Source organism: Myotis nattereri (assembly GCF_964212035.1).
Source record: "Myotis nattereri genome assembly, chromosome: 2".
Classification (NCBI taxonomy): Eukaryota; Metazoa; Chordata; class Mammalia; order Chiroptera; family Vespertilionidae; genus Myotis; species Myotis nattereri.
The window spans coordinates 8828635-8854920 of record NC_138076.1 but is presented as its reverse complement, the minus strand read 5'-3'; the positions used below and the strand labels follow the sequence as shown (position 1 = coordinate 8854920).

The 26286-nt window shown below is 40.6% G+C and overlaps 1 protein-coding gene across 8 annotated transcripts in view; it reads left to right on the top strand.

Annotated features, from left to right (window-relative positions):
* The window catches only part of SORBS2 (sorbin and SH3 domain containing 2), a gene marked incomplete at its 5' end in the record, with an annotated part of 197303 nt that overhangs the window by 108034 nt on the left and 62983 nt on the right, over positions 1-26286 (top strand). For 3 of the 8 annotated variants that reach the window (XM_081084089.1, XM_081084094.1, XM_081084093.1), the window contains 5 exons: positions 2765-2852; positions 8930-8956; positions 9527-9582; positions 19963-20101; positions 23536-23708. In XM_081084089.1, coding sequence (XP_080940215.1) covers positions 2792-2852; positions 8930-8956; positions 9527-9582; positions 19963-20101; positions 23536-23708 — 456 coding nt within the window. Of the gene's footprint in view, positions 1-2759; positions 2853-8929; positions 8957-9457; positions 9583-19962; positions 20102-23535; positions 23709-26286 lie in introns of those variants that run through there. The other 5 variants (XM_081084091.1, XM_081084092.1, XM_081084090.1 and 2 more) reach the window with 4 other exon arrangements.

The window sequence follows — 26286 nt, the reverse complement described above, 5'->3', positions numbered from 1 at the left end:
ACACTAAAGTCTCTGAACAATGTATAAAAATATGTGCAAAACATGCTATATTTCCACTCTAAGAATCTATGACCCATTATTTTCTAAGGCAAATCTTAGCTCTGGAAGAAAGGAAAGAGAGAAAGACATGAAGTAATTCATTGTATGTGCTTTACCCATGAGTGTTTTCAGCAGTGGAAACAGCTCTCAAGAATCATGCATCTGGGAGGAAGAGGTGCAAGTCATTCATGACTAGGTGAAGGTGAGAGTGGCACTAGGGTTCTTCAGAATGACCTAAGGCATGCAAGACAGATCCTCATTTTGAGATCTTAAAAACATCCTTAAGAAAGCACAGAAAGTATCAACACACGAGTAAGTAGAAATGGGATAGAAAAGATTTCTCTGTTCCAGCAATTTCACAAATGCCTCAACTTTTCTAATTAAGCTCCTTATTAAGCTGTTAATAAAGACAGATTCTCCATTTATTTCATCTAGGTCTTAGAGTTCCTTAGAATATAGATACTATTTAACCCAGAGGTTCCTACACTCTCAGGCCAAAAGAAATACCCAACAGTTCCATTTATGAATTATCTAGGGGCAGACAACTTAATAAATACTTATATTCTGTCAACTCAGAAGCAATTTGAAAAAATAATACACTTAAATTGAAAAAAAAATAATCATTTTATTTTGTTTTTTTATGACTGCAGTTAATAACTAAGGGAACGTGTGTGTTTATTGGGCACTGCAAAACCCCGCAGCCCTTGAACTCAGATTGTACATCACCAGTCTCATTTACTGCCCAAAATTACTTTCATGGGGTACTTTGTCACAGCCATCACCAAAAATCCAACTTTTCAAAGATATAATATCATCTAAAGGAAGACAACACAAGCTTTATTATGGTGAAACTGGAAACTAACTCAGGCTAGTAGTTCGTGTGGTATCTAATAGATACCACTGAGTTTTCCTAAAAAATGTAAAATATCCCTCAAAACCCTCATGAACCAACTGAGGTAGCCGGGGCACCTCAGCACAGTTTGGGAACCATAGGTTTTACCAATGTCCTTGAATCTTCTCATTCTGAAATCCCCCCTTTTTATCTTTCTCACTGCTTGTCTTCAGATGTTCAGAATTAATAGAACTAGAAAATAAAATCTCTTCAAGAGCCATCAGTTCACTTGTATGTGTAGACCCTTGACTACACAACCCTGTTAGACCATCGAAGCTGCTACAACCGTATATTCAAGAACATTTCCTCCATTTATCAGAAACTCTCATCCCTCATAGCTATTTTCAGTTTGCAGAGTTTGCTGTGTCCCATTGTTGCCTCCCTTAAAGACATCTTTAGTTTATGCTTCCACCATTTATGTCTTTTTATGTTGGGTCTTTGAATTATAGTCTTTGATTTATTTGACTTTCTTATGTTGTTTCATTTTTCCATTTTAATTATTATCTGCATTAGAAAACTGTTATTTTAAACATATTTAAGAAATTGTATTTTGATATGAAGACAATTCCACCAATTTTAAGGTCTACTGACCTTACTACTTGTGATTTTACCAGTAATTAGTTCAGATCATACTTCCAAGCATTAAGTTCCTTCATGTTCAGTAAACAAAGTGGATACTTTTTTTAAAGAAATAAACAAAAAGTATAGCTGTCTAATCACTACATTGTACACCTGAAACTAATATGTTAACTGTAACTGAAAAATAAAAAAATATATTAAAAAAAGAAAAAAAGAATGAGAATAGCATGTGGCAATATATAATGATTTATGTTATAGTGCTGGTTACATTATTTGTCTCTCTTGTTATAACTTTAAAAAAGATTTAAACTTCAGTTATTTTGGTTTCAGGGGAATGAGAAAAACTATTTATTGCACATTCCATATACAAAGGAATGTGGGAATGGAATTGGAATCTGTTCATAAATAGAACATTAACCTTTCAATTTTAGAAGTCTTGTAACTCGAAACTTATATCACATTATAATAGCTGGTACCTTTTCACTTACTTTACTTCATGTTGATATTTGTGTAAGTGTAAATAGGTAGATCATCATGTACATGTTCAAAACTATAAAGCCAAATTAATTTTTAGCATGGTCATTTCAATACTCTATGTATCAATATTGTCTTGATTTCAACTAGGCTAATTATTTCCATAACTTATAGTAACTATGGGAAGACATCGAATTTCCATAATGCTACATTTCTCTTTAAGAATCCCGTATATCAAATATATCATGGCTATATCTGTTAACAGCATTTACTTCAAGAAGTGCTTAAAACCATCTTCAGGATTCATAATAGCTAAAACACAGTAAGCCTAAATGATGGCTACAAAAGTATATTATATTATGGCTCTTAATCCTGAAAGAGTGCTTATTCATAACTCTAAAAGCTAGTTACTCTGCATAAAAATTTAACAGTTGGATGAAAAGGTATAAACAAAGTTGAGTTTTATACTTTTATGTTTTCATTAAAGAAAAACCATAAAATGTTAAGTAAATCATTTTTTTAAAAAAAATTTTATTAAAGGATTGGCATCTATTTCTAAAACAAACCCCTGCTGTTTTGTTTTATTTTGTTTTGTTTTGTTTTGTTTTGTTTTGAGTTTGGGGTGGTTGTAAAATTTGCGTATGGATTCTCCTGGTTACTAATTCTGGCTGTTCATCTTTCCCATGGATGTCTGGCACATTCCACTTAAAATGCATGAGATTGCATGTGCTTTTCCTTTGCTGTGGCTTCTGCTATATCATTTTTTTGCTTCCAGATAGCGGTGGGTGTGCTCGCAAACGTGCCGCCATGTCTGTTACATTAACATCTGTGAAGAGAGTTCAAAGTTCTCCAAACCTATTGGCTGCAGGTATAATATCACTAACTCCAGAATGTCACACTTGAATGGCTTTGTCTGACCTTTCTCTCTTTCCAGAATTATCTTGTTTGGATGAAGAAAGTGACTGTAAATACCTTGTGAATGGCCCACAAGTTCTTACATTTCTTGTCTCAAGAATAGCTCCTATCCCTCCTGACTGTTTTTGTTCTAAAAATAAAAAAGCCAAAGGAAACCGATATCTTGTAGAAAACATTTTAAAAATCTAATTAAAAACAACAGTGACTTGCCAAAATGTGTTGGGTAACTGCAAGTGTTAATAACTATTTAAGCTTTTGTCTCTTACGAACTAAAGTAACAATATTTAATCAAGATAACTCATAGTTGCTTTTGTTATTGTTGTTTTAAGCTAAAAACTATTAAGGGATGGGGACACAGGGGTCAGAGAGAGGAATTTGTAGGAAACTGAATATTTATTAATTCACTTCTTCGCCAAAGGTTGCAAACAGGATGATAATTTGTTTTGAAAGAGATCTTAAACCTTCCTTTAACCCAGTCAGCAAAGACCCTTCTCATACGTATTTTTAAACACCTTGGTGCAATTAAGATTAGCACCACATGTATACCTGGGTGCAACCACAGATATACATGTACTCTAGAAGGTAATTGGGAGCGTGATATTTCAGCAGATACCGAGGTGGGTATCTCTAATAAATGTCTGTGGGGACCTACCTAAGCTGGTGGGCACAGTCTGCTCTGAGAGGGGGCGTGGCTCTGGCAGCTCCACGTGAGCCTGACAACCTCAGGGACTCCAGACCCAGAAACAGGCCTGCACCTCTTTCTGACTGATAGGTTTGGTTCTTGGTTGGTTACTTGGTGGTAGGGGGGACGGGGGGGGGGGGCGGTTCTTTGTTTTTTATTTCTATTTGTGGGGTTTTGGAGCAGAAGTGGAAAAGGGATGGAGAGTGTTTGAATAATTTTAATTCTCACTCTGCACGTCAGTATCTTGTACACACATACATGTGGTCGTTGATTAAATGCTCAAAATGTCCTTGGTCCGAAACTATCCCACGTTGTTGAGGAAGAGCAAGCTTCCATCTGGAGAAACCCACTCCTGCCCGGCACCTCCAGCCCACAAATGGATCTCAATGTCCAAGTTTAAATAGCAGGCCAGGTGGTTCCAGAATATATTACATTTTTTTAAAATGCAAGTTTCATTGCAATGTATGTAGTACCATTTCAGTTTAGTTAAAAAATATTTATATACATATATATACTAGTATGTATTTGTACATGTTTGCTCATGTGTATATGAGCATGAAAAGATGTTAGGAAAGCTTCAAATGTGTTTACATGCGATACCTGAGGGAAATGGGAATAAAGGGAAATAAGAAAATAAATAAAATGAAGTCCAGAGCCACCAGGAAAGGGGAATGCCTATACCATGAATACCACTGACATTTCAGCCAAGTAAATTCTAGCCCATGCTACACAGAGATGGCCTGCTGCCTGCAGCATCTGCTAGGGCGTGTGGCACCGGTTCAACAATGCCGAGTCATCATTATCTACAAAAGTAACCACTGAAGGAATAAGGGACCGCGTTAGAGATTGCCACTTTGGAGAGTCTACACTAGAATATCAGCAACTTCATATCATGAAACTTACAAGAAAATATTTAATGCTTCAGAATCAAAATAATAGCAAACATTTAAATATTTTAGGAATATGAAATAATATTCAGCAATAAGTATGTAGTGGCTATGGGCCGTTTTAAATTTTATACCATAAGGGAATAAGATTTCTAGAGAATGAAGCCCCCTGGATTTTGGACTTCATTGTTACATTAAAAATAGGCCTCTTTTGTATTAAGACACATAGGTACGATCCCTTCCTAAAATTAGTTTTAATTCCATTTTGAAGAAAGAAAACATCCTCTTTGTAGGCCCTTCACTTTATGGTAGCCTTCAGAAGAACTTATTTGGCACAGTATCTTTTCGTGAATTAAAAGGGGATTAGCAAGTATATATTGCATTGGGTATTGTTAAAAACCACAGAGCCTTTAAGTAAAAGACTAACTACCTCCACAAAAGGTTCCCTCTCTCAGATGAAAAGCTGCTTATATTGATAAGCTGCTGGTCATCAACTATTAGTTGTCTAAGCCAGTCTTTCTCTTTCCCTTTTACAAGAAGTAGAATCCCATCGGATAATTCATAGACACATAGATGTTTTAAAAATCTAAGCTAGAACCAAAATGACAAGTATAGAGAGATGATAAGCCTTTCGAAATTCATTTTATTTTACCAAAACCACCTGGCAGTCTCAGGTAACACTGCTAAGGATGAAATGCAGTGGTGACCACTGCCCCAGGAAACAGCACCTGCACGTTTTACACCCTTGGGAAAATTTGTGTCTGTAACTCAACTCTCCTTTAGAAGAACAAGAAGGAGGAGGAGGAGGAGGAGGAGGAGGAGGAGGAGGAGGAGGAGGAGGAGGAGGAGGAGGAGGAGAAGGAGGAAGGAAGTGAGGAAGGAAGGAAGGGAGGAAGGAAGGAAGGGAGGAAGGGAGGAAGGGAGGAAGGGAGGAGAAGAAGAAGAATTTATTGTCTCCCTACCTCTAAGATAAAATCATTTCCTAGACTCCCAAAGATTTGTCAAAATTAAACGAGGGTAAATGAAGAAAATAGCCCTGACCGGTTTTGCTCAGTGAGTAGAGCGTCGGCCTGTGGACTCAAGGGTCCCAGGTTCGATTCTGGTCAAGGGCATGTACCTCGGTTGCGGGCACATACCCAGTGGGGAGTGTGCAGGAGGCAGCTGATCGATGTTTCTCTCTCATTGATGTTTCTAACTCTCTATCCCTCTCCTTTCCTCTCTGTAAAAAAATCAATAAAATATATTTTTTTTAAAAAGAAAATAAATAAAAAGTCTTATCCCAGTACTTAGAAGCACTGTAGGCATTCAATTAGTTGACTTGAATTTAACTAATGGGTTTAAATTAATTCTTGCAAAGTAATTGAGCCATCTAACAGAAGGAGCTATAAGATTTAAAATCATCATAATTTTCAAGAAAAATATAGTTTATTATGTCTAATATACCACATCAGTTAAAAGGACTTTAGACGTTGGAATCATAAAGTTGGAAAGGACCTCTGAGGGCATGCAGTCCAGCCCCTGACACCAACCCTGCAATGAGCCTGGACAACCTCTCTGACAGTGTCCTCACCCCCCTTCCGCTGGGCACAGCGAGTGCTCATGGTACCAGTGAAGAGAGGTCATGGCTCTTCATTCTCCAAGACCCTATTCACATCTGTCCCAGTTACTCATTCTTAAATTTTCAGAGATGCAATGACCATCTACTAAAGAACACTAGAAATTTAGAGCTCTGATCCCTAGAATTCTGGCTCTGTTTTTTCACAATGAATGATCATAAATAATATTGAAGATATTGGACAAAACCATCTTCCCTATGCATCTGCCAAGTCGTTTACCAGCTCAATCGTTTTTTAAAATTTATCTTTATTGTTGAAAGTATTACAGATGTCCCTGTTTTCTCCCATTGACCCTGCTCCCAACCCCTCCCCAGGCCTTCACCTCACTATTGTCCATGTCCATGGGTTATGCATATATGCATATAAGTTCTTTGGTTATTCTCTTCCTGCCCCCTTCCCTTCCCTCTAAGATCCATCAGTGTGTTACATGCTTCCATGTCTCTGGATCTCTTCTGTTCATCAATTTATTTTGTTCATTAGATTCCACATATGCGTGACATTATGTGATACTTGTCTTTCTCTGAATGGCTTATTTTGCTTAACATAATATAGCTCAATAGTTTGTGTTTTTTTTTAACATATATTCTCTTTACTTGACATGGATCCAGGATGCTTTCAAGCTTTCTGTCACCTGCTTCCAACCACACTCATCCTCCCTTTCCTACCCTTTCCTGGCAGGAATGAAATAAAAGCAGGGCTGAGGTCAACAGCATCCGTGTGGGAGCTATTTATCTTTCAGTGCCTCTGAAGAACTATAATAAAATAGAAAATCAGGACTGGGTGCTTTAAATATTATAATTGGATTTATTTTAAATAAACTGCAATGCTGTACACTTGAGTGTCCTTAAGAGACCATCCTCTTAGGTGTGGACTGTAGTCATTAACATAAACTTCATTAAAATACAGGTTCATCCTAAAGTTTTAATCCTTGGCCATTTTTATTCTTTGTCCTTTCTCGTGCTTCTACACATTCATGTCTCCTATGTTGAGCAGGATTTTTTCAGCAGAGCTCACCCTGATCACTAGCTCCTATTTCCGGTAGCACAGGTACAATTTCATTTGGAAATCCCTGGGCAGTATTGGCGGGGGCGGGGGTGGCAGGAAGAGAGCCCCTGGATTCAGCTTAGGATGACTCTTCTCTGATTCTCACACTTACTGTCTATCCCACTCCCCATTCCATAATCTCTAATGTGGTCACCAGTAAGAAAAAGAACTGGCCCTCTACAAACTATCAGTTAGAGGAAGTTTATTTCAAAGTGCCCTTCAAATCTTCTCAATATGCCCTCCTCTTCCTCACCAGGCCCATACCTCTTGCACCTCCAAGCAGTGGTCTCCTATAACCTCCATCCCCAATACATACCCACACACCCTTCTTTATAAAAGCCCAGTTCTATCAAACCAGAGGAAAGTGAAATCCCTATTCTCAAGCATATAAATATAATACAGATAATTATTATTACTATTATCCATACTGCTCATCTTTCCATTGCCATTTCTTCAAGCCCGAAAACTTGTTCCATATCTACAAACAGTGTGTGGTTACCAGGTGGTTATTAAATCTCCCTCCCTGACTGCCCACAGCAGAATTCTAATTGCTGCTCTGTGTGTTACACCATTTTCTTTATAGAGACATCATTATCATTTAAGTGATTAAGAAGTTCAGTCATTTCTGCTCCCATCAAATCCTAGAGATAGTCTAGTAAGCATTTCATATGTAACTCCTCGAAGTTATTTTCACTGCACGGTCCCCACTTACCACCCTGATTTGGAATTTACTGGAGTTACGATCCATACTAAATTAGCAAATATCCTTTTTAAAAATTGCAGATTTGTTACTCTTCTCTTCCGCATTTGAGCTGGAGTCATTCTAACATACTCTGTGCTGGCTCATTTATTTCTCTTCCTTTGATTTGGAAAGAATCTACATCAAATATTTTATCTCAATTCAAACTCTCACATTTCTCAACTAATTTTTATCATTCTTAATTCATGTGTTTAGATTTCAAAATAGCCATTTCCTAAGCATTAAAAAGAAAACAAAGAGTCCTTTTTACACATAACATTCATGTTCTAGTAGGCATTGAAATAACAGCAATTTAATAACGGTCTCGGGGGACATATAGAAGGGATCCAGGAACTAATAGTACATGTCATTGAGCCACTTCCCTCCTGCATTATCAAAGCAATTCCTTAGTACTGAAATTTGTTTTCCACAGCTTACTGCAACACAATGAACTATACTGTAACAGCTCTTTTATATTTGAATAGAATGTGACTTTAAGTGGCAATAAGAAGAAAATTCAAAGTCTAGAGAATGATTCGAAGTATCACATAATATGGTAGACACATTTACACTTTCTCCAAATTATAAAAAAAAAAAAAGCAAATCACAAAACAATTTATTGCTGTCTCATACAGGAGTTGAATATGGAAATACCAGGGCATCAGAAGCTAAGGATCCGGAGGTTTGATTTAATGCTGGAGAAACACTTATTGTGTACAAGCCAGATACCCTTTGATGCTTTAATTTGATATTTAGAAATTCATACATTCTGCGTGGGCAATAATAAGATAAAATTATTGGTTGCCATAACACAGGGGAGGGGAAAATCAATGCTTTATATATGTGTTAATTATAAATTATGGTTATATAATGAATAATATTCTAATTGAAGTAAAAAATTAATGTACAAACTTCTCATTGGTCTATTTTATGTACCCAGAATTATTTTATAACTGAGATATTGTTCCCCCCCAAATGCATGTAGTTCTTTGACAAATGATCTTACTGAATTGTTCCTTTCCTTTACCCTCATAGTAATTTGAACATTTCTTTTTCTTTTAGGGCGTGATTCTCAGTCACCAGACTCAGGTACAAAAAAGCTCTTCTGAATAAGCATTCCATTTGCTTTTTTTTTTTTTTTTGCTATTTAAATGTGGGGTTTTTAATTATTTTAGAGGGGGGGAAGGGAGAGGGAGGGAGGGAGAGAGAGAGAGAGAGAGAGAGAGAGAGAGAGAGAGAGAGAGAGAGAAATATCATTGATTGGCTGCCGCCTGCACACCACCTCCTGGGGATTGAGCCCACAACCCAGGCATGTGCCTTGACCTAGATTTTGAACCCGTGACCTCTTGGTGCACTGGAGGACACTCAATCAACTAAGCCACACCAGCTAGGGCATTATGAGTTGTGTGTTTTTTTAACATATTCATAACCACATTGTGAACCTCACAGTCAAGTTAACTTGCATGTACAGTTATGCATATTGAATTAAATTAAATTTCTGAAGAAAATTTCACATTTATTTTTATTTCAAAAAATGTTAAAAGTGAATGTAGATATGTTTGTATCCAATTTGTGTTCCCTTAATAAAAGCTTGGAGATCTTACAATGACCAAAGTCAAGACACACTGAACGGAGTTGCTACATATTCCTCTCTTGCAGCAAAAGGCTTTAGAAGCGTTCGACCAAACCTGCAAGAAAAAAGGTCGCCCACTCAGGTACTCGTGCATACTCTTGTCTGTTGTGTTACTTTAAAAGCAAGGCTGTTGGCCCTCTGCTTTAGCATCACTTTTCTAGTAGTAGGTGCATATTTTGATACATGTTTTATTTTTAATACGTTTTTGCTTTCGTATTTGTACTACTGGTCAGACTTGTATAGACAATATGGAAAACAGGTCTTAAGTTCAAAACAGGTTCTTTTTTTCATTCAGCTGATAAAAGCAGATCAGTTTCTAACCTAATGTTTAGGTTATTTTCTGAATTATAAAACGTTATCAGCTGATGATTTAGACTTCAAAGTTATGAGTTCAGCAATCATTATACACTTATAAATGTGAGTTATGCAACTGTCAATTATATAAAAGAATTCAGTGTTGGAGATAGAAGCAAAATTGTGCTGCAGCATAAAAAGAGTTATCAAAACAATGGAACTAAATTGGGGGGGGGGGTGCGCTTCAAAGCCTAAACGTATCCAAGAGAACATATGTTCACTTTTAAGGTAATTTCCCAGGATGTCAGTAGAGACAAACTTTATAATGTATTCTGTATAAAGACTATTTTCCCCTCGAAGGCAGCTTTTGATAATAAAATAAAACACATTCCTAATGGAATAAAATTGATCAATCTAGCCAACAAAATGTATACCATAGTAAGAAGGTATGGCATTGCTGTAGCCTCTTTAAGGATGGAGTTAACACTGGTTTCTTTAATGACTAACTTTGACTTTCTCTCTGTTTTTCTTTCAACATTATTTCTTCCTCCGGATGCTTTTGGCAATCCAGGCACCCCTTCCACCACTCAGAACAGAAAGCTTTTGTAGCCCCTTGACAACTAGTCACACAAAGGGTGACATTTTAGACCAACTAGTAACTAACACACACGTTCCTTCCAGTCCAGAGTACTTGACTAATAAAAAACTTCTTCAGGGAGCTATGCATTCTGATGAAGGTGACCCCAGCCAGACCATTGTATATTCCGAAGAATCTAACACCACTGTGTCGTACACACAGAAAATCACTAACCTGCTACCAGCAGCTTCCAGCACAGGTTCCCCACCCAGTGCTGACACGAGTAGCACCCCATTTCTACAAGAGGACTACATGCAAGATTCTCAAACACGGAAAATCTCTACACGGAAACTAATCCATAACCAGGATCTAGGAAGTAGCATCCCCTTTAATACCCCACCGTTTTCCAAATCTGTTGACCTACCATCATTCCTCAAAAGGCCCTGCTCACCGCCCCCTAACCCAGTGCCTGAGAAACACACAGCATCTCTCTCCATTCAGATAGCTCCCCTGTCAGGACAGGATCCTGAAAGCCACAAACAGCTACCTGAGCTTTCTCCAGAGACTACAAAGATACCTCTTCAGCAAGAGAGACAAAAACCTGCAGTGGCTGCGACCGCTCAGTCCTCAGACTGCCGGGTGATCCATTACACTTTCCAATCTCTTCTGACGGTGTCCTGCAGAGACCCTAACCCCTTCGCGCTGGGCTTCTTGCCTAACCTACTGCTTTGGTAGTGTCCAATCAGGAAGGGAAAGGAGAAAGAAACCATCCTCCCATGTATAACCCTACGAAACCCATCAACACATTTCTAGGTTTCTTTTTTTAAATATTTTTATTGATTTTAGAGAGGAAGGGAGAGGGAAAGAGAGGAAGAAACATCAATGATGAGAGAGAATCATCAATCAGCTGCCTTCTGCACACCCCACTCTGGGGATCAAACCTGCAACCCAGGCATATGTCCTTGACCAGGAATTGAACCCAGGACCCTTCAGTCCACAGGCCGACACTGTAGCCCCTGAGCCAAACCAGCTAGGGTGATTTGTTTTAATTTGAAAAATATGTAATTATTCAGATATTTTATCCAGAAATCATGTTCTAAAAGTTTCTTCCTACTGATTTATTAGAAATCATCTATGGTCATTTATCATTTAAGACTCTGCAAACCACTTCGGTGCTCCAAGTACTTTATATATATATATTTTTTTATTGATTTCAGAGAGGAAGGTAGAAAGAGAGAAAGGTAGAAACATCAATGATGAGAGAGAATCATTGATTGGCTGCTTCCTGCATGCCCCCCACTGGGGATCGAGCCCACAACCCAGGCATGTGCTTTTGGCTGAAATCGAACCTGGGACCCTTCAGTTCACAGGCCAACGCTCTATCCACGGAGCCAAACCAGCTAGGGCCCTCCAAGTACTTTTAAGTGTTAAAGAAATGTGTTTCGTGCCAGATCTTTTAGCACCAAAATTGTCTTGATTCACGTGCGCAAAATCTCTTACCTATTTACTCCCCTGACTCAGATGCCACACTCCCTCAATGTGCCCAAATCTGTGTGACCATGTTAGGCCACTTGTCACCCAGGTCTTGGGTAGAAACGCTAAGGCTATTAAGACTTAGGTAAAAATAGTTTTTATTATGAGGTTGTAGGGCAGCCTTGAACCATGAAAGGCCGGTGGCACAGCCAGGCCTTCGGGGAACTGGAGAACATTAGCACCTCTCTCTCCACCTGACCTGCCACATGGTTCCCGCTGTCTCTCCTCTTTCTGAGTTGACCTCATTCTCATCTCTCAGCCTCTGCTCTCTCATTACCTCAAGTTGCCTGTGAATGTCCGTGACATTCTCTGTGTCAACTCGCATCTGCGGTTCTGCGGCACAAAACTCCCCGGCTGGGGCATTCGGTACATATAATTCAAATCCCCAAGGAGAGGCAGTGCCTCCCGGGCCCGGGTTAGTTCCGTCATTCCCCCTCCCAACCAATAGCTGTGGCCGGTGAAATGGAGCCACCTAAGGATACAAGTGGCTGCCGGACGTCTCCTCCTTGTCCCCAGAGAAGGGCTGTCAGAGAGGACGTCCATTATCACAGAAGGAGATGGGGTAGGAGGGAAAGATTTTCTTTCACAAAAATGCTTAAATCATGTATTTTTAAATTCCCATGGAAACTTTAAGTCTTAATAATGATATAGGTAATTCTATCATTATAAGTACCCATCACAAAGCGCCAGCAAGCTTTATTATTTCACTTGTTTCCAACTGTCAACTCCAATTATCCTGGTAGTAAAGTCAGTATAAGATCCTTAAGTTTGTAAAAATGTTAGTACCTATATCTAACAGGTGAAGAGAAAAATGAGGCAAATACCATTATGACACCTAATACAATACAAATAATTTCTTAGTATAAAGATCAATTTTTATATCACTCCTCCCTAGGTATTTTCTTTTTTAAAATTTATTTGTATTGATTTCAAAGAGAAAGAGAGGGAGAGTTAGAAACATCTTATGAGAGAGAAGCATTGATCACCTTCCACCTGCACACCCCACACTAGGGATCAAGCCTAAAACCTGGGCATTTGTCCTGACTGGGAATCGAACCATGACCTCCTGGTTCATTGGTTGACACTTAACCACTGAGCCACCACGGCTGGGGTAGGTATTTTCTTAAGTATATTACTGTCAACTGTATTGAAAAGGAGAACAAAACCCATCAATTCCCTTTGCTGGGTATTTAACATATTCTGTATGTTCCTTGAGAAGTGAGGCCTACAAGCTAAGCCATTACAGAGCTTAGAAGAGGGGTGTTAAGACTACAGAGCACAGTGCCATGTTAAGCCAATTGGAACCAGAGACAGAAAGAAAAACATGTCCCCATAATTATTTTTTTAGGTATTATTAATTTTTTCCAGAACATTTCAATAGTTTAAAAAATATTGAAAAGTAGAAAAGTAAGTGCATTAAAACTGAACATTATTTTAAGTTTAAACATTTTATTTATACCAAAGTCGAATTTATTATCATTTTACTTCATTTTAAATTAGTTTAAAAATATGTGACATCATCACTGGTCATGGTGAAATTATCAAACATGGCTATTCTCTCAATTGAAAATAAGATCAGGAAAATACAGATTTTGAAAATATTATTGTATTATAATATTACTAGAGGCCTGGTGCACACATTCGTGCACCGGTGGGGTCCCGTGGCTTGGCCTGCACCCTCTCGCAATCTGGGAACCTTTGGGGGATGTTGGAGAGCCAGTTTCAGCCCAATCCCCACAGGCCAGGCGTAGGGACCCCACCAGTGCATGAATCCGTGCACCAGGCCTCTAGTATGCGTATAAGATCTTTGGTTGAGCTCTTCCCGCCCTTTCCCCTCCCCCCTTTTCTCTGAGATTCATCAGTCTGTTCCATGTTTCCAAGCCTATGGTTTCCGCTCCTACATTGAGTGTCTGCCCACTGGTGGTCAGTGCGCATTATAGCTACTGGTTAGTCAACCAGTCCGCCAGTCTGCTGGTCGCTTAGGCTCAGATAGATAGATAGATAGATAGATAGATAGATAGATAGATTGCTTTCATTAAAAATCCAGGATACAGACTTTTCTTTCCTTTTCTTCAGTCTTTAATATGGCTTGATATGGCACTGGTCATTATTTAAATTTTGTTCAGTATGACTTTTTTTGGGCACTGATTTTTATTTTGTTCTAAGAGTGCATTTTTCCAAGATTGCATTCTTCCCTTTTCCAGTGAGTTTTTGTTACTCCATTCAATTTTGCACCCAGGATAAGTGCCTCACACATCTCACCCTCTGCCTTTATATCTCTGGCTCAACGAAGTGATGGCCTGGGGGCTTATGACTACACATCTAGTTTGTTTGGTTGCCACTGAATTAATTTTACTTTGGCTTCAGGAGGACCGTGCTCTCTCCATTCCACCACAGTTCCAATCCCCTCTGTCCAACACTGGGCCTGCACATTCTGAATCCATCCCAGGCCCAAGGCAGGCATTTGAGTTTGCAATGCCGACGTCCAACCCAACATGCTTTTTCCACTGATGAAGCTCACGCTTCCTGAGTTCCCTGACTCCCTAATTCCTCGAGGGGTTCAGCCTAAACTTAGTGATCCCTTTTATCCACAGGTTCTCCTTAATGTTCTGGTTTGAATTACGTTGGACAAAGAAGCTCAATGTGGTCTTGAATACTAGGTGCTCTCTCTTAGAGCATTCGTATGTTGAGGCATAAGCACTGCCCTTCCCTTGTCGAGACCCGACAGCAGCAAACTGGTGTTTCTAGCTCTGACCTCCCTTCCAGCGCAACAGTAAAAAGAAACTTAAACTTACAACAAGTTGGTGACCTTTGGCTTATGTTCAAATACCTCAACTTTAAATAGTCTTGAAAATATGGAGACACAAACAATTATGAGATTTTTCTGCAGTCATCTATCTGCTGACAATTCAGTAGGAAAAATAAAACACATACACCCCTCAAAAAGAAAAGAAAAAAAAAAGCCTGTTTTTATTTGAATTTGTTTTTCCTACTTCAAGGTAGTCCAGGTTGAGAAAATACTTCCTTCTTTCCCTTTTCACACATTCCACTTTTTCCCTACTCGCCTCACATCCTCCTCCAGGAAATATGTATATTGTGATTCTCTCTCCTCCTGTGTCTAAGAGGGTATTTCTCTCCTATAAGAGGGTATCTCTTTAATGTGGACATGAGGGTTATGTGAAAGGAGCCCCAACTAGTCTAAGAGGTAATTTACACCTGTATCTCAAAATATTTCAGAGCATTTGTGTGGGTGACCAATGGACTGTTGAACTTCTGAGTTTTATTTATAGAAATTTAAGTGTGGTATGATTCACCTGGAGGCATTTCATCTGTTACACACACACACACACACACACACACACACACACACACTTAAAATTGCGAGCATATCAGAAAGGAGAGAGAGAAATTCAAAAAGTGTAATAGTTCTGTTTTCTGTAGAGAGTCTCTTTGGAAAAACAAATAAATGGTTAAAGACCATTCCTGAACACAGTACTATACCAACTGATCATATTACCCATAACAATGAGGGTTTTAAATAGAATGTGCTTTAGCCTTCTACATGTTTATACTCCAAAGGATGCGGGCCAGCCAATCCCATGAGATTTATAGTCATTATATTTTTCCTTTTAATTGTATTAATATTCTGTAGTACTTTTGGCTATCTACCTTACCACTGGCACCACACCAAACAACAACAATAAAACCCTCTATTCTGAAGGTATGTGTGTGGGGGGGGCGCGGGGAGGGAATGTCTCTATACCTTCAGAGTTACATTCACTCATGTTAAGGTTGATGCTTATCATCATACTAGGGCCCACTGCATGAAGTCGTGCACCTTGAAAGAAATTGTGGGCCACAAGGCTGCTGTGGACAGGGGCAGGTCTCTGCCCATCCTCTGCGACCCCTGTCCAGCCCCTTCCACCGCAGCCCCTGGTCCCCTGTCTGCCAGCAGCCCCACTCCCGCTGCCGCTGCTCCCACACACTGACAGCGCTAGCCCCGCTTGCACCCGCTGACAGTGCAGAGTGATTGGGTCGGCACCAGCAGCGGGTACAAGCAGCGGCTGCTGCCCCAATTGCCCCTCAGGAGCAGAGGGAGGTGGAGCAGCCCTTAGGGGCGATTGGGACCAATGCCGGGCACTGGCAGCAGGTGCGAGCACTGGACAGGACTGCAGTGTGCAGGAGCAAAGAATTTTCAGTAACCACCAGAGGCTTGCCCCGATGACACTGACCAGCACCCTGCCTTGGTCTGGTACCCCCACTACCTGCTCCACCATCCCACCATGTTCCGCGTGCGCCCCTGGTGGTCAGCGCACATCATAGTGACCAGTTGTTCGGTTGTTCCGCTGTTCGGTCTATTTGCATATTAGCCTTTGATTATATAGGATTACACATGTGTGGCCAGACACCCTCACAGTTAGAATGGAGAGCTACAGACCTTTAATGGGCCAACCCCTCCCTCCCTTTTACTACAACCCTCCACCATGTCGAGCCTCCTGGGTCATAGCCTTGGGGGATTTAAACCTTTTCTTTCTCCTTCAGTTTCTTTCTCCTTTACCTATGACTTGGTAGGTAAACCAACAGTAGTTCTTCTAACGAACTAGGCTCTATTCTAACCATCATCAGTGGCTGGCTTTCTTTTTCATGTCATGGTCACACATGGCTACCACTATTTGCATGGTAGGACATTTCAACGTTTAATTCTTTTAGTATTTCCTAGTGAAATCAAGAAAGAGATTCAGTGAGTGGGAAAGTAGACAAAATTCCCTTTCCCTTTAGTTGTTTTTCAGTTTGATCAGTCCTGATGTATATCTTTAATCATAAAATAGTAAACAAACTGATTTATATTTCGGGGACATTTCCCAGGAAGGGGCTGGGGACAGTAGATATGCTACAAAGATTTCTCTAGTGAAGGGAAAAGTAATTCTTTTGATCAATAGACAACCTGATGGCATTTTACTGTCACAAGTACAAAACCTAAAATTTTTTGGAGACAAAAATTCCACTATGCCGACACTCTCAAGCCCCCATTCAGAAAGACCATGCAGTGCTGTATGAAATCTGGTCTTGTCTCCAAAAACCACTTGCTGGGTTCCCTTTCCTCGTGCTTTCATGCTTTTTCTGTCCTGTGTGGTGAGCACCTAATCCTCTCAATGCATTTCCTTCAAGTGCTTGCAAATAAAGCCCAAGGTTTGCCTTCTCTCCACGTTACAAATAGATGTTTTCTTAATTGGATAATTTATATCTCCTCTTATTATTTCTTCCTGAAACTCAGCTTCGAAACCAGAGCTTAACTGCCAGTGTGCTGGAGGTAAATGCTTCACAGACACACAGACCAGCTGCTCCACAGGTCTCTCCCCATTCCCCTTTCCATGCCACCTTTTATCCAAAATACTTTGACCAAAACCAGGCTTCAGGTCAGCACCCCTTGCCCTGCCTCCACCTGCTGACTTGGGGCCTTCACACCTACATGGACCCCTGTTGACATGAACACCTCTCCTTGCTCCTGACTACCTTCCCCAGGCAGCACCGTGGGCTCCCACCATAGACTCCTCCCAATGGAGGGAGTGCTCCCAGCCATCCCAGAGGAGCCCCTGATGGCTGACTCTCACACCACAGGTGTCATCGCCTTAGTGGCCGCTGCCATGCACAGAACTATGCTTCCTCCCTCTGACCCCGTCATTTTCAAACAGGTCTCCAAAGGCCAGAGGACTGATTGCTTGTCTAACATCTCATTTTGCTGTGGAGCATTTTATTTCCATAGATGCTGATTATTAGTAAACTGATTCTACATAGTCTACCAGGAAATCCATGACAGTCATCCTCAGAAACCCACTGTGGGCTGAAAAATCAGTTACATTCTCTTCATTCATTTTAGAGTGATTTACATTCACACTGGCTGCTCTAGCTAATTAGTTGGACAGTGATTGGCCTTAATAAGAAGTCACCTCAGAAATGTAGATAGACATACATATAATATTATGGTGATTGGATTATAGAGAAACTAAAATTTTTCAGAAATGGTAACCCAATGTTAGATCATGGTAGGTAACGGTTTAACTGGGAGATTCATGTGAGTAGTTTATGTATTTCTTTCTCGCCTGCACAATTACTGACTACATCATGCTAATGCCTCTTGCTCCACCTCACTAACACCTTCATCTCCTGAACCCAAACTATCTTTCAGGACTGAATGATGTAAATGATCCTAACCTACCCTGCAGAAATTGAGCCCTATAATATTTTTGGAATTCTTTTTCCTGAGCTATTCCAGGATAGAATTTTATGAATACAGATATTGTTTCACATATCAATAATTTATCTTCCATTTAGAGCAATACATATTTCCCATGTATATGCTATCATTTCAATGTCTGTGACAAGTAGGCTCTACTAAATGATTTATGAATGGTTAAAGTGCTTAAAATTTTATGACACAAATTTTCAGTTGCATATAATGTGTAGATAATGACTTCAATTTGAAAGGCATATAATTTTAGGCAAAAAAAATAGGAATATTTTTTTCTAAAAAATTGACTTTATAATGAAGTTTTAAATAAGCACTGTCATAGACAAAATAGGATTTAGAATGACTTTTTTAAGTTTAGTAACATAGTACCATGATAGTTTTAAATAGAAATTTTCTTGGTTTTAACATTAATTATACCAACAGTTTTAAAGTTATATTTACAAAGATCAACCAAACTTGATTTGGGCAGGGAGGAAAAATAGTCTCAAATAATTCATCCAAGGTAAATAAGAGCTCGAAGCTTTGGGGTGCTTCCAAAGCCAGTGCATCGCACTTACTTGCATGCCCACTGCCCTTCAGGTAGAAGATCCTCAAGACACAGGCACTTGGGATATGAGGGTGATTTCCACCACAACTTAGAAAAGTACGTAGTCAAGAAGCACCTCACTGTAATGAAATGTTTGACGTCAGGGCAGATGTGGCAGTGCTATAGAGTCATGAAATTAGGTTTATTCTAGGTCACTTGAAAACATCTGCTTTAAAGTGAAAAAATCATGGAAATAAGCAACTAATCATGCATCTGTGTGTCAGGCCTGTAGAATTCTTTATTTTGTGTTAAACTAAGTAGAAAAAGTTCACCAATTCTGTTTATCTAGGTGCATATGTGTGTTTGGTGTGCTCAGCTGTAAGGCCTTCTTAACTCCATGCTCTTACCAATGTTTTGTGTCGTTGGCATGCATTATGTAACCTCCTCAGTGCTCAGCGTGTGTGGACAGAGGGGCATGCTCCGCCTCTGTGAACTCGGCCGATTCAATTCAGTTAGAATATGTACTTGTTGAGTATCTACTATGCTCTTAGCACCAGGATGCGTGTTATAAAATCTGTGTTTAAAAGAAGCACTTATATGACCATCTCCGACAAGAAGCTTGAAATACCTTTGGGATTAAAATACTCAGGTATAAAGCAATCAAAACAATACATTATTAAGAAACCAAACAGAGGCCCATAAAGTGCTAAATGAGATCGGAGGAGGGAGAAGCCAGCGGTTAGCATGTCTTTTACCAGGTATTTGACTCTCCTAGAATAGATTGATTTATGATGCATAAATCCAAACAATTGTGTTCCTTCTATTAATAATCACCTTGCCCCGGAAACATTGATTGGTTAGAGGGTATCCCTGACCAAGTCTGAGAACCAATCCCTTTCATCGGTCAAAGAGCATTCACTTCAAATCTCCATGCAGAGCAGTGTGACGTGCTCTGACAATTTAACTCGACAATAAGAGCAAACTTGCCCTCCAGGCTTACTTTATACTGACTCCTTACTGGTACCTTTGGCATCTCTGTTGGCAGAGGGGCATGCCCACCAGTCAGCTGCTTTCTAATCACCCCCAGCGCCCTCTGGCATATAAGAGTGATTTCAGAAATAAGGGAAGAGTGAGAAGACACTGAAAATGTGCACCCTGTCCCTCTTGACATCAGTTTTCAGAGTAAATAGAAGCTGGACAGCTGATGCCTGTCATCTGAATGAAGTCTTTCATTGTCATCTAAAGGAACGATGCTTTAACGGGATGTCTGCACTTTTCTCAGAGCCAGGTAACAGTGAATGGAAACTCGGGAGGTGCTGTGAGTCCGATGAGCTACTACCAGCGGCCCTTCTCCCCTTCAGCCTACTCCCTGCCAGGCTCCCTCAATTCCAGCATCATCATGCCTCATGGCCGGTCACTCGGTAAGTCGCTGGATCATCATGATTTTCATGACAATTTCAAAATAGCGAGTACAGACCACATGAGGAAAATAATATAAAGCATTGGAGTAACTTTTAGAAAGGAGGCAGACACGTTCATCAGCTCACGATTAAAGACCCTATCCTCGGGAGGCATTAGGGACCACGTGAACTCAGCCTCGGAAGAAACAGGCATGAACTCAGCCTCGGAAGAAACAGGCACCCAGCCATTCCAAGGCAGCGACTGCTTCTGTACCTTCCTCTGGGGAAGGTGATTCAATATTTGGGGTATGGGGGGGTTAGAGAGAAAAAGATGGGCCATTAGGGAGGGGAGAGCTCACATCACCAGGAGAACATTCACAGGGTGCATTTCCGTATATGGTAAATACCATCCATGTGGAGGCACCCTGTTCTTTCGTGGGAAAACTGTCATTGTAGAACATTCTTTTGGTGTCTATAAAGAAGACCTGGTTCACAGTTAAAGCAGACCGACGGGCACAGGCTGCCTCACACAGTAGTACACACTGAACTACTGCCTCCCAAAGCAGTAAACTACTCAAACTGAGGCCAGAAAACCACCCGTCAGAGATGTGAGTCCCTTTAAAGCAGCAGTTCTCAACCTGTGGGTCGCAACCCCTTTGGCTGTTGAAGGACCCTTTCACAGGGGTCGCCTAAGACCATCCTGCATATCAGATATTTACATTATGATTCATAACAGTAGCAACATTACAGTTATGAAGTAGCAACGAAAATAATTTTATGGTTGGGTCACCACATGAGGAACTGTATTTAAAGAACCAGAAAGTTGAGAACCACTGCTTTAAAAGATGATGCCAGGATTTCATCAAAACATAGCTCTTTTGGGAAATAAAAATTAGACGAAAGAGAGAGCTTTCCTCCAGATACAAAATGAACACTTGAACATTTATTAAAAAAAAAAAAACTTTCCAGCATATAATTTCACGGGGCTCATGAACTCCTTGAAGCTTGCTGGGGAAGAAACCGCTATATAACGATGGAAATATTTTTACGTGGCAAAATATATTACAACAGCTTAGAAAACGAGGTCATACATTTTCCTAGTTTTCAGAAATGTAAAAAAGTAACTGAGAACATTACCAAAAAAATAAAGCCAACCCAGACTAAATCAGAGCATCATATGAATTGAAGCTGAAAAGAAAGGTTTCATGATGTTGAACCAGGCCTCCAGGGCAGCAGGAAGCGGAGAGGAAGGCAGGGGACCACGTGGTCGCAGCACAGCTCTCAGAAAAGTAGGAGGGGCCCATCCTCTGGCCACCAACCAACTACAGGGAGCAAGAAAGGAGAGCAGAGGGCTTTAACTCCCATTTCCTCCCCAATAGCAGCAGCACCCTCGTTTCCCCAACACTGCTGTGTATTGAAAGAACACAATGCCATTAGTTTACCCAAGAATATTCGCCATGTGCACTGTGGACTCAGCTTCTGTGTCAACACAACCTCTGTAGCTCACATGTAGCCAGGAGACTCGTTAAAGAAAAGTTTAATGATGCTTGTGCTTTTCTAATGCTGCTCCTGGAATGATCGGTGACTCTTATAACGATGGCCTTTTAGAGTATAAGAAAGCAGAACGTCCTTGTGCCAGAATGTTGCCCTTAATTAGTCACTGGTGTAGTATTACAATAGGAGCTCATTATATCTAGATTTTTTACAGAGCTATGTATTATGACGCATCTGCAGTAAAACTCTACAAATGATTCTAGCCGTAATATTTTCCCAAATAATTATTGTCAAAGTCTGACTCTTTCACCCCCATTGCTCACCTTAATGAACACAATTTTTTCACGTCACCTCAACAAACAATATATATAAATACTTGAATGTAGATAGGGTTCTATATTAGAGAGTGCCATTGAGTAGATTTTACATATAAACTATGAACATGGAAAGAAATTGTCTGTGTAAACATTGAACAAATTCCAGTTGGCCAATGCTGAGTTAGGTCCTGAGGAGAATGTACAAACCTATCCTGCCCTAGAGAAACTTGATGTTTAGTTTAGGACAAAAACAGCAAAAATGAGAGTTAGTGGAGCATATAAGAGCATAATAAAATAAAAGGTTGACTTGTATTATTTAAGTTCATAGAATCTTATGAACCATAAATGAAGACAAAGTTAATACAGGCAGAAATTTTACACATATTAGGGTCTCAAAAAGTTTGGGTTTTTTTATAGAAATACTAGATCATGGTTGCTCAGTCAAATCCTTTTTAAAATTAAATGGGAAATCTGAGTCAAATATCACATTGTGTCTTACTTTGGAGCTGCCTGAAAAAGATTACTTTTATCTACTACTACAGTGGTACATAAAGCAGTTTTATGTCAGCCTTAATCATTCTTTATCAGCAATGGATTGAAAATGCTTTTCTGTTGCAAATGAAATAGAAAATAGCCATAATAGTAATAGCAGTTATAAATAATATAATGGATTTTAGTTGATCTCTTCTTATCCTTATAATGATGAGTTAAATTTTTAAGTGAGTATATCATTGCTAACCTAAAACATTAGGACTTTTCCATATCTATATTTAAAAAAAGACCTTTCTGAAAGACAGATCTGACCACCTGTGACAAAGAATCATTCTTGGTCACCAAAATTTTGAAATTTATTATTTAAAAAAAGGGGCGGGGAGTAAACAACAACAAAAAAATAAGAACACAGGAAATTGTATTATCAGTTGCCCCAGATGAATGGTAATAATGTTGATTTTTCCCAACTATCTCTGAACTAAGAGTAAGTGAACATATAGTACACTAAGTCCCCTCCTTTCTTGAGAAAGTATAGCAAAAGTTAATAATCATGGCATGAAGATAGGGACAGGATAAATCCCATCTTATTTATATGCTTAGGGCGATTTGTATCCTCACGGGGCCAGAAGTCGTGGTTTTTGGTACTTTAAACTAAAAGCAAAGACATGATGGCCATCTTGGCTACTTAAATAAAAGTTAATACTAATAAAGTCATTTATTTACCCACAAGCCAAGTATATGTTTGGAGACTTGGAAATAGTGAGCAGTTTCACAAAAAGAATAGTAATGTAAACTATGAGCTGGGACTCAGCTCGCCCCAGCTTCTGCCCCCACAGAATGACTGGAACAATGAGAAGAGGCGGTGCATGCAAAGGGCTGTGTTACGGTGGCTGCCACAGGCCACAGGGTCTCTCACCAAGGCTGTTCTTGCCCTCGCCCTTCTTCATGAAACGGGAGGGTCTTGTTATAGGTGTGTTCAATATGCACCTCCCTGTTAGCAACCAGTGGCTCAAATTTAAGGTCACTGAGTTAAGAGAGATCGGGATGGGAATACAGACTATGCCACGTTTGGCACAACTATGCAAGAGGCACCATTAATTTAGGATTCCCCGTGCATCACACGCATTCTATGTCGCCACATTCTCTCCCCAGATTCCACGGAGGCGTATGCCCAGCACGCGCAGTCTCTGGATGGCACGGTGGGCAGCTCCATCCCGCTGTACAGGTCCTCGGAGGAAGAGAAGAGGGTGACCGTCATCAAAGCCCCCCACTACCCCGGGATCGGGCCGGTGGACGAGTCTGGCATCCCCACAGCCATCAGAACGGTAGGCTGGATTCGGGTGGCTCCGTGCACCCCTTGTCTGGTCTGAGGATTGCCCGTTCTCATGCAGCTCACGCTGTGTGTGGCGGAGAGAGGGCTGTCCCTGGGAGCTAATCACACAATCCGTTTCTCCATTTTAGTGAAAAATCATGAAACTTGTGATTTTGTGAAATGACAAGAGTCTTGCTTTACCTTCTACTGAGGAGTGTTAGGGCAATAGGAGGAGGAAAAGGGAAGGACCGAGAAATGTGACTGCTTTGCTGTGTTGAATTCCCATGTGCATTGCAGACAGCCCAGGCGTTTGTTCCTTGAAAGGGGTGTGTGTTAACACCAGGAGGTGAGGAGCTGGGGGCTGAGGGCTGGGAGGTGAGATGATCGGAGTGAAGGGAGTTAATGTCATGGAAAGAAACAACCAGGAAAATACACATTTGAGAGTTTTCCCTCTTCAGCTGGGCCTGCTGGGAGCTCTCGGGGATGCTGAGTGAGTGTCTGGATTTTTTTTAGTCTCTGAACGCTGCCAGGGCATTGCTCAGTGCGCGGGGCAGCCCCTTCTGGCAAAGCTCAGCAGCAGCAGCGGCTCTGGGAGCCAGGCAGGCAGCCGCTGGCTGAGCCAGTCCACTTGAAGACAAGGTCTGTGCTACCGGCGGGCGGACTTGGGAACCACCAGGATGAGAGCAGCAGCGCCTTTGCAGGTGATGTTGGGGGGCGGTAGGAGAGCAGAGCTCAGGCTGCCTACACGTGTCCGCAACACCCACATACCTGGCTGGGATGTTGCCAAGAGCTATTTCCCTGGAATGCAAACCTGGAGGAGAGAGGATGCGAAAACAAGAGGGTAGAGGAAAAGAAAGGGATCAGGAAAATGCAGTGGTCCGATCGGAAACGCTGTAGCTGGACGAAAGACCACGTGTGGGGGTTTTCTCTCCTTGAATCTGTATTTATTCTGTGGGGATTACGTGTTCTGTATACAGAGAGAAAAGTTAAAAATTAACTATTCCAAGCATCTGTACTAGAATTGGAAGCCAAAAAAGTAAGTCTGTACAGCAGTGGCTGTGGGTTTTATACTCGTGAGATTCTGAGAACACTGAATGTGACTAATTATAAAATCCTCAAAATCTAAGTTGGAACTGTTGATTGTCATGTTTAAGGGACAGAAACGGTTCAGGGATCATGATTAACATTCTTAATCTTAGGATGACTACATGTTTCTGGTGACAATGTTTTGTTGTTGGATTCCCTTTCAAGATTTCTGATTCAGAATGGTTACACTTAAAATGTTTTTCCTAATAATGTGGAGCTATCGTGTCAGACAGGTATGCTGTCATTGGTTCTGTTTAATTGATCCCTGAGGCACAATATATATATAAATTCGGAGATCCCTGATTCTATATAGTTATAGATTCTCTCTGAAAATTTTTATCTGAGACTCTGGGTGTGTTTCTAAGTCAACAAATGATACTAGAAATGAACATGCAAAGCCTGACCTTCTGTTTTTAACCCATTAGGTGTAATTTTCTTAAATAGCAAGGCCTTGCTTGTTCGTTTTTAAAAGGAAAAAAACCTGAGATGATGTGGATGGTGAAAATCAAGTAATGTTAAAATTTGATATTGTTTATATATTGCTGAATCATGAGCACGTCTAGACATGCACACGTTAACACATATACCATACTCAATGCTAGTTCTCAATCCATAAAGTCGAAGATAAAATATAGTTTCTATGTACAGCTGTGCTCTTATTTGGCCATTTAGACCTTTACAAAGAAGGTGTAGGTCTATTTCCTATTTCCCAGCCTGCCCCAGCACATCCCCAAGTATAGCCGTGTTTATAAATGCCGAGTCAGGCCATCGCTGAGCCTCTGCAGGCCCAGAATCCAGGGCTGTTTTTCTTTCTCCTCCACGTAGACTGTAATGATTATCAGACTGGGTTGCTTCACATGGACTTTCTGCTGAGCGAATGTATACACCAGAGGCAGTGCCGCCTCCTGTATCGTGTTGTAGTCTCATTCTAGAAACCGGCACAGACCCAGGGAACAGAATTGTGCAAAGTAACCCAGAAACTCTAGAAAGCCAAGAGTCAACAAATGCACCTTTGAGTTACTTGAACGAAGGGAAGTGGCTCCCCCAGCTGCCCTCTCTCATGTGACCCGGGCCCTCTGTGTTAGCCTTTTACCGCCATTCTTAGCAACAACAACAGAACCCACCAGGGTTCAGATCCCATGGGACTGTCTAATTACGGCCAGCTAGTTAAGTGAAATACAAGACTCCTTTCTTTTCCTTCAAATACAGCACCATTTGAGCATTTTCTCTTTTTTTAATCTTTTTTTTTTTTTAACCCTCACCTGAGAATATTTTCCCACTGATTTTCAGAGAGAGTGGAAGAGAGAGGGAAAGACAGAGAAATATTGATGTGAGAGAAGCACGTCGGTTGGTTGTCTCCTGCACTAGCCCCGACCAGGGCCCAGACCAGGGAGGAGCCTGCAACGGAGGTGCATGCCCTTGACCGAAATCAAACCTGGGACCCTTCAGTCTGTAGGCCGACACTCTAGCCACTGAACCAGACCGGCTAGGGCCATTGGAGCATT